Below are 7958 nucleotides of genomic sequence, written 5' to 3'. Positions count from 1 at the left end.
GAAAAGCATGTTACGGAACAGAGCACCCCCCGATGCTTGGAAGAGGGCGAGGAGGGGCCGGAGGTCGCACGACCGTTGCCCGGCCCGGTTCCCCCCTCCCTTCGCCTCCGGCCCACACGCACACCGTGCAATGGGGGACTCACGCCCCGCCGGCGGGCCCGCGCTCCCTGCGCGCCTCCTTCTTTGGGGGGTGTGGGCGCGGCGCGGCGCGGCGCGGCGCGGCTCGGCCGCCGGGTCCGAGGGCCAAGTTCACGAAGACGGGGCTGGGCGCCCCCCCCCGCCCGCCCCTGGGCGCTTCTCGGCCGCTCCTTGGCATCCCGGGGCCGCCCTGCTCCCGTGCTGCCTTTGTGGCCACCAAGGCACCGCCCCCGCGCGGGGAGCCGGCCCGGCACGCGTGAACTTTCTCTCCCTCTCTCTCTCTCTCTCTCTAGGGTGAGCGGACCTTCAGGGTGCCGCCCGGGGTGGGATGGCGGCCTTCGCGGTCGCCGGCCACGGCCACCAGCGAATACCGGTCGGGGAGGTCGGCCTGGTCGGCGGCTGGGCCTGTTCCCCGGCCGCCGCCGCCGCCGCCACCACCACCAAGGGTGGCGGTGGCACCACCGACGCCAGCCCCGGAGCCGGGCCGCTCTTCGCCCAGGCCCGTTGTTCCGGCTGCCGACCCTGGCAGCAGGATCAACGACCCATCGCTGGCGGCCACCGCTCCGCCGCCCGTGGCCAGGTGCTGGTGCGCCAGAGCCCCGCCCGTGGCCCCGTCGCCCGGGGTCCCGGCTCCGCCGGCAGCCGGGTGCGCAGCCAGCACCCCGGCGGGGACACTCCCGCCGCCGGCGCCGCTGCCGGCACCCGGCGTGCCGCTGTTCGCCGACTGGCACCGGCCGCAGAGCCCCGGCACATCGGTGGCCAATCGCCGGGAGGACGCGGGGTACTGGTCGCCACAGCGGCCGCATGCCACATGCAGCCGGTATGCGCTGAGGTCCGGGGTCAACTGGCGGTGGCCGGCCCGCGGCCCGGAAGACCCGGCAACCGAGACACACGCCTCGCTGCCGCTGCCGCTGCCGTTGCTGCCTGGGCCCACGGTCGGCAGGACATGTTGTTGCTGCTGTTGCTGCTGCTGCTGCTGCAGGCGGTACGGGCCCTCGGTGCCGGTGCTCAGGGCCCCACCGCCGGGGCTGCTCCCGGGCGAGGAGGCGTCGAGCGACCCGCGCGAAGAGGCGCGACTGGTGCCCGTACCCAGGAAGAGCGCCCCGCCGAGGCCGCTCAAGCCAAGGATGATGCCCACCCCCCCGTCGGCGCGCCCGCCCAGGGGCGATGCATCGCCCGCGGAGGGCACCGAGTCGATGGATTGCATGCACAGCGGGCAGCTTCCGAGCCCAATGGCCCCATCCACCCAAGACGCAGGTCGGTCAGCCGAAATGCAACCACCAAAGCCGCGCGCCCCCTACACACTTCCTTCCACGTACTGCTTGTTCACCGGCAGCCACTGGTCAATGCAGCGCATATGGAAGTGGTGCTTGCAGGGCAGGCGCCGGAACTGGGGCCCCGGCCCGTCACATCATCCACGCAAGTTCAGGAAATTGGCAGTCAGTCACCGGAGCACAGCCACCATGGCTCGAGAGGAAGAGGTCATGTCTCCTCGCCACCCTGCCGCCTTTCCTTCTCGCCCCCCCCCTGTCTTTGCGCGCCTCCGGGGGCAGGGGGGGGGGGGGGGAGGCCAAGACCCGTGCACAACAGAGGAGCCAATGTCTGCCTGCATGTCGTCCAGGCTCGGGGCCATGTCGCCAGCACGCGAGGCCCCCCCCCCCCCCCCGAGCCCAAGGCACTCTACCCGGCCAGGCCCTTCAAGGCTCAGGCCTGTTGCGGGGCTCAGGCCCCCACTCTCGGGCGGACGGTACGCCTCGGCCGCCCGCCCGCCCTCGTCTGGCCTTGGCCGCGCCGCGTCCCGACCGCCAGGCCGTGATATTGCCCTGCCAAGGGCGGCAGGGTCCTCGGCTGTGGACGCGCGACATGTGCAAAGCCACTCCCCGCGAGGCACTGGAGCTGGCTCTCCAGAGGATCCCATCCAGATCCAGGGGGCTCCTTGCAGACCCATCGACTGGATGCTGGATTCGCACACCGGGGATGCTTGTCCATTTCAGGCGGCTGCGGCACAACCGCCAGCGCCAAGGCAGTGCGTGTCTGCCCCCCCCCCTCCAGAGCCCTCAACTAAGCAAAGGTCAGGGGGGTGCCTCCCCCCCCTCCCCCCTTGGTTCAAACACCCTGGGCATGAAATCTGTCCAGCCTCTCGCACGAGGCCCACGCACCGTCTCGCCTGGCTCATAATCCCCCAGGCAAATGGCACACAGGGCGTCGTCGTCGGCCAGATCCCCGCCGGGCTGGAACACCAAGGCTGGAAGATCTGCACATGCGGGCCCGGCCATCGCGCCCGGCCGCCCGTGGCAGGATGAAGCAAAAGGCGCGGGTCAGCATCCGTGTCCTCCGAGTCCCCCGCTTGCCGGTCGCCGCCTAGCCCGCATCCACTCTCATCTCTGCCGGGCCCTTTGGTGCGTGCCCCCCCCCCCCCCCCATGGGTTGGCTCTTCCCACGCCGCCACATATGCCATGAGCACCACGATACGCACTCTTGATGCGAGCCTCATCGGCGCCCTTGTCGACCTTTGGCGCATTCGATGCCGAAGAGCCGCCGCGCCTCCCGCCATCTCCCTGCTGACCGGCGGCCGCGCGCGCGCTCGCCGCCGCCGCCGCTCCCGTCGCCGCCGCCGACCAGGCTCCCATGACACAGGGCAGGCACGTCAGCAGCACCAACTGGATGATCAGCGGCATGGCCAGGGAGATGTAGCCCTTGACGATCCAGGCCACGGTGGTCCAATGCATGACCGGCGCCCGGTGCAGGGTGTACCCCCCGCGGCGGAACATATACCAATGGGCCCCGGCGAACCAGGCCGTGCCCATGACGCGCAGGGTCCGACGAGCACTGCCGTGTGTTTCCCACACGCCCATCCGCCCGCCACATTTTCCCGGGTGTCAGTGCTTCGCGTTCGCTCTTGCGCGTGGCCACACCGCTTGCCGCCCGGGCTTCCGGCCCCACCCGGCCCCCCCCCCCCGGGAAACCGCCGGGGCCCGGGTGCAGCTGTCTTGTATGGGCACCACCGAGTGCGAACCGCCACTTTGCCCCCTCCGCCTCCGCACGTCGGCCATGTGTACGCACTACTTGACTGGGCGTCTCTCCTCGGCCGGGCTTCCAGTCATCAGGGCCAGGGTGACTATCGACAGGGCCGCAAAGCCGGCCGACATGGCCAGATGCGCGATCAGGAACTTAAAAAGCGGCGCGCACTGGCCCGTCGAAGGCCCGATGGTCAAGGCGGCCGTGTCGACCAGGATCTGCTCCGGCGCCAAAGGCCCAGGCCAGGAGGGAGAAGGGCGAAGCAGGGCATGGCCGGGCCCCCAAGGGAGTTCCCCGGGTTAGGAATGGCATGGCCCGCTGTAGAGGAGCACCTGACGGGTCGCATTCACACGCACCTCCACAAAGGACACGGCCATCTTGCACCATTGCATGAACCGAGCAAAGGACCGATGTGCGGCCAGCAGCCGGTGGACATTGCGGGCCACGGTGGCGCGTCGGTGCTGTAATGCCCCACGCACGCAAACGCACGCACGCGCGCGCGCACACACACACACACACACATGTACAGCCAGCGACAGGGCGATCATTCCGGGTCAGCCCCACAGGTACCCCTCCCTCTCGCTTGGTGGACATGTCTCCCCGGCCATGGAAAGGAAAAGCAACCGCCACCGGGCCCTGCCGGAGGATGGGGAACACGCACACGCTGGCCTGGCCGGGCGCTCGTCGGCGTACTTGAGGACGATTGCTGGCGCGCCATGTCCAGGCTCGGGTCGCCCGTCGCATGGCCATTTCCGGGGCCCCCGCCGGACACGTCTTCGGGATAGGGTGGCGAAGTGGCATTCCACCTGGCCGCCGAGTAGGCCGCCGAGTCGGGCCCCGGCCCGCCGGCCGCGGGGATCATCTGCACCGCCATCGAGCCAGCCAGGTCGTACGCGGGCGGCGGCGCCTGCTGGAGCTGCTGCTGGTGCTGTGATGACTGCACATCATGCAGACTCTCTTGGCTGCTGGACCCGGTGTCGGACCAGGCGCCCGACGACTGCAGCGGCATGGCCTGGCTTCGGCCCAGGAAGGAAAGCCGCCGGGGGGCTCGCTCATGAGGGTGCCCCGGCGCCTGGTAGTCCATGCGGCCGAAATCCCTGGTCGCATCACCGGACGCGGGCCGATCGGCAAGCGAGTTGCCGCCGGGCACCGGCGGTGCGTGTGCATGGATGGGCGGCGTGCCAATGCGCGGGGAGGGGGTGTTGGTCACCGAGCCTGGCCGGATGGCGAAGGCCGCCAGGCGCGACGCCCGGAAGGGAACTGGGGCCCCTTCCTCGTGCTTGGCCGTGCTCATGATGGCCGATGTTTGTGGCTCTTTTTCGGCTCACCTCTCGTTGCGCGCGATTGAGCGGTATCGAGCGAGATGGTCGCTTTGACCCGGTGCCCGGCGGCGCACGCGTGCAGTGTGCTGGCGCGGTCGCGAGACTGGTGCGCCTTGACAGCCGAAGACAGGACCGAGGCGGGGCGGGGGCAGGGTGATGCGAGGTCCGGCCGAGGTGCACGCTCATGCACAGGCAAATGTACTGGCAAATGGATGGTCACACACACACACACACGCACGGAGACAGGCAACGCGGCCAAAGACAACGCGCTGTCAGAAAAGCGAGCTGCTTCGTCAATGGATCAAGGGGCGTGGCAAAGGGCAGGCAGAGGAGGAGGAGGAGGGAGGGGGGAGAGTGTATATCCTGGGCATCTGGGCGAGATCCCCTCTCAAGGGGCACCTCTTCAACGTCGCTTCTCTGCTTGCGGAGGCGGGCCCACGGGCTGCACCGGAAGGGACCCCCCTCGCCCGCCTCCCGGTCCCCTCCCCCCAGCCCCGGCTGAGGGAACCGCGCCCGGCGAGGGGTGCCTGTCTCTCCGCAGCTCTGATCTTCCCCCATTCGGAGAGGATTGAGCCGTGGAAACCAAGGAAGAGGGGGGGAGGGGGGGCGCCTATCCACTCGGCCCTTCTGCCCGGTGGCTGCTGCACTTGGAAGTGACTCCTCCGGATGCCCGACGAGCAGGAAGGGAGGTCAAAATCGGCCACAAACGGTCTCACACAACCCCCTCCCCCCGTCCCTTGACCCAGGACGCTGACGCTCCATTGGGCCCCCTCTCTGGCCACTTGGCCAGGGAGCCCGCGCGTGAATGGCAGGGCCACAGGAATAGGAAGATCGCCAGCCGCCTGTCCCGGCCTCGACTCCACAGGCGGGTAGGCGGGGCGGCCGCGTGTGCAGACGCAGGACCATCCCCTCCCCACACTTCGCCCCCTGGACTCCCCGCTGCCCCTCTCGCCGCCTCGCCCAAAGCCCTTCGCCAGATACACCCCTCCCCCCTGGCCGGGTTGTTCGGAATCCCACCGAGGCTTAGCCCACAGGTCCTCCATTCAAGTTAAGCCTTGCCTCACGCTTAACCTTCGCCTCGTCGACGGAGGCCCCTGCCGGCTCCCACGAGCCGGGAAGGGGGGGCGGCGGTGGGTGGGGCGAGGCCCAAGCCGGCCCCGTGGCTGAATGCCCGTATTGTTACCGGTTCGTTGCTGGCATCCGCCCCCCGCCCCACCCCCCTCCCCCCTCTGGCAGCTTGTCCCCGCATGCGGATCTCAATGCTTGCGTCTCGGCGCTCCTGTGCATATTCACCGGTGATATGCCCCGCTGGAGGGAGATAGTACGTCCTACATGGCTGCTCCTTGTACCCCCGGGTATGGCTGACCAATGCCGGGGGCTCGACAGACACAGCCAAAACAGCAGGCCCCTGGCCCCTGTTTTAACCGTTCAAAGCACAATGCATATATCACATGAGTGTATTTCGGTTAATGTGTCTGATCACTCGGCCGAGTCACCCGACTTCTTGCTACGCTTCTGGTCAGCCGACTCCGAAGAGGCGCCCTTCCGCTTCTTCGGCAGCTCCAGCTCGTTGGAGATGATGCTTGCCGCCACCTCGGTAGCGGCGGGATCCTGGAACTCCGGCAGGCGCCCCGCCAGGGCAGGATGACGCTTAAGTTTCTGGGTGAAGTCAACGAGGGACTCCTGTGGCGAGGAATGGCCGGCACGTGTGTGTGTGTGAGAGAAAGAGAGAAGTGGAAGGGGTTTAGAAGGGGATGGATAGGAGGAGAGTAGATCATCGGCTTGGCGGACAAGATCCGGATGAACGCACCAGAGCCTCATTGGAAGGGTGGTCGGTGGTTGAGTGGCCAGCAGTCTGGAGGCAAGCTACGATCGACGTGCGGATGCATGTGTGTGTGTGTGTGTGTGTGTGCGTATAGGTACATATGCATCAGTAGGAGGAGCGAGGGGGCGGAGATGAAGAGTGAGAAAAGGGAGAAGGGGAGGATTGGCTCGCATGGACGCCGGGAGGCGTGGTGGGGGCGCGCTTGGCAAGAGTAGGAGAGAGGCACACAGATTCGAGACAAGTACGCACACTGGGCAAGCAGGTGGGTGGATCGGCTGATGATGGCAATGATGGACAGCGTGTCGGCTACCGACAGCTGGTCCGGGTTGATCAGCGACCCGGAGAAGGTGGCGCGGTCGTCGCCGGGGCGCGGCTTCCCCATCATCGGTGCCAGGAGCCCGGCCAGCTCCTCCAACGAGGAGGAGAGGTCCTGGGCCATCTTTACGGGGTCGGCATCGGAGGCGGTCATGGTAATTCCGTGGGCTGGCTTGCTGTCTTCCCTTTCGTCTCTTTTTCCAGGACAAGAGGGTGTATCGCGGATAGGAGTGCAAGTGAAGCGGGTAGTTGTGTGTGTGTGTGTGTGGGGGGGGGGGGGGGGGGGGGGGGGGAGGACGGTCGTGTGTATGGAGTCCGGCTCTGGGTGGAGCCGTTCTCAAGCCGGACGCTCAAGGACAGTACCGCTCGATCACGCTGGCCCCACAGCCACCCAGGCAAGGGGAGAGGGATATTCCGGGGGGTGGGGGGGGGACGTCGGCTGGACACAATCGACACGGAAGGCAACAGTGTATATTTTGCAATGTTGGCCGCCGCCAGAAGCGGGAAAGGGGAGACTCGGAGGGAGGGGGGGGAGGGACAACGATGGTGGCAACGCCACGCCGGGGCAGGGCCCCGCGCGGTGTACGTGTGGCACACACACGGACGTGCAGAGACACACGCGCATCCCGGATCGTTGGCATCAATGCACGTGATGTTTACTTAGAATGTTCCCACAGACCGTCGCCCATGGTGTGGAGGTTCTCCACGACGTTGCCAGTCTGCATGCCCAGACTGGCGGAGCGGAGTGTACGCGTGTGTGCAAGTGCGGGTGAGTACAGGTCAGAAAAGGGGGGGGGGAGGGGGGGAATGCGCGCGTAAAACGGCCAGCAGCAACAACATGGGACCGCTCTGTCTTCGGTTCCCGGGGGGAGGATCGCCCGAGGACAAGCTGCACCAAACGCACATGGTCCGGACATTGTACGTGAGCCTTCCGATCATGAAGGGATGCTGCAGACCGATGGCATAGACAGCCACCACGGTGCCAGCCGGGAGCTCCCCGATGGCCTCGAGGCTGGGCTTGTAGATACCGGGAACCATGAGGTCAGAGCCGCCCATCAGGGGGCGCACGGCACCCTTATCGACGTAGATGCCAGGCATGAGGCGAGGGACTGTGTATGGGAGCAACTGGTCTGTGAGTGGGCGCGCATCTCCTGCCTGACGCTGTGTGTGTGTGTGTGTGTGTGCTAATGCATATGCGTAGGGCAGCGTACAGCGCTGGAGGACGCGCAGAGTGGGGAAAATGTCCCCCTCGTCAAGCTGGACAAACTGCGGCTTGTCGTTGACAGAAAAGATGGTGTAGAAATGACGGCTTTGTGTGTGTGTGTGTGCGGGGGGGGGGG

At 67.4% G+C, this 7958-nt stretch overlaps 3 protein-coding genes across 3 annotated transcripts in view; all 3 read right to left on the bottom strand.

Annotated features, from left to right (window-relative positions):
* Window positions 1–427: 427 nt before the first annotated feature.
* H696_05127 (hypothetical protein) lies at window positions 428–4450 on the bottom strand (the record flags this gene model as incomplete). The annotated part of the gene is made up of 7 exons (XM_009498977.1): window positions 428–1358; window positions 1458–1528; window positions 2298–2392; window positions 2615–2967; window positions 3202–3374; window positions 3513–3617; window positions 3818–4450. The coding sequence occupies 7 exons, from the start codon at window positions 4448–4450 to the stop codon at window positions 428–430; spliced, it is 2361 nt and encodes a 786-aa protein (XP_009497252.1).
* A 1467-nt stretch (window positions 4451–5917) lies between these two features.
* Window positions 5918–6894, bottom strand: H696_05126 (hypothetical protein). Its single transcript, XM_009498976.1, has 3 exons — window positions 6553–6894; window positions 6289–6344; window positions 5918–6161 (listed from the first exon to the last, which is right to left on the bottom strand). Exons 1-3 carry the CDS (start codon window positions 6770–6772, stop codon window positions 5958–5960), a joined length of 480 nt encoding a protein of 159 aa, XP_009497251.1. The 5' UTR covers window positions 6773–6894; the 3' UTR covers window positions 5918–5957.
* A 179-nt stretch (window positions 6895–7073) lies between these two features.
* Window positions 7074–7958, bottom strand: part of H696_05125 (hypothetical protein) — a gene marked incomplete at its 5' end in the record, with an annotated part of 1554 nt that continues 669 nt past the window's right edge. The window contains 3 exons of the mRNA XM_009498975.1: window positions 7074–7350; window positions 7523–7727; window positions 7830–7927. Of these exons, the coding sequence (XP_009497250.1) occupies window positions 7275–7350; window positions 7523–7727; window positions 7830–7927 (379 nt within the window). The 3' untranslated portion in view covers window positions 7074–7274. The remainder of the gene's footprint in view (window positions 7351–7522; window positions 7728–7829; window positions 7928–7958) is intronic.

This window comes from Fonticula alba (assembly GCF_000388065.1).
Source record: "Fonticula alba strain ATCC 38817 unplaced genomic scaffold supercont2.9, whole genome shotgun sequence".
Classification (NCBI taxonomy): Eukaryota; order Rotosphaerida; family Fonticulaceae; genus Fonticula; species Fonticula alba.
The sequence above is the reverse complement of the archived record's forward strand: the minus strand, read 5'-3'. Positions and strand labels throughout refer to the sequence as shown.

Bases quoted from the DNA above. Each gene is read 5' to 3' on its own strand.
- H696_05126 (XM_009498976.1), bottom strand. From the start codon at position 6,772: ATGACCGCCTCCGATGCCGACCCCGTAAAGATGGCCCAGGACCTCTCC. The intron at 6,345-6,552 runs GTGCGTACTTGT...CGTCGATCGTAG, and splicing joins CACCCACCTGCTTGCCCAGT to CTTGCCTCCAGACTGCTGGC. The intron at 6,162-6,288 runs GTGCGTTCATCC...TCCTCGCCACAG, and splicing joins ACCCTTCCAATGAGGCTCTG to GAGTCCCTCGTTGACTTCAC.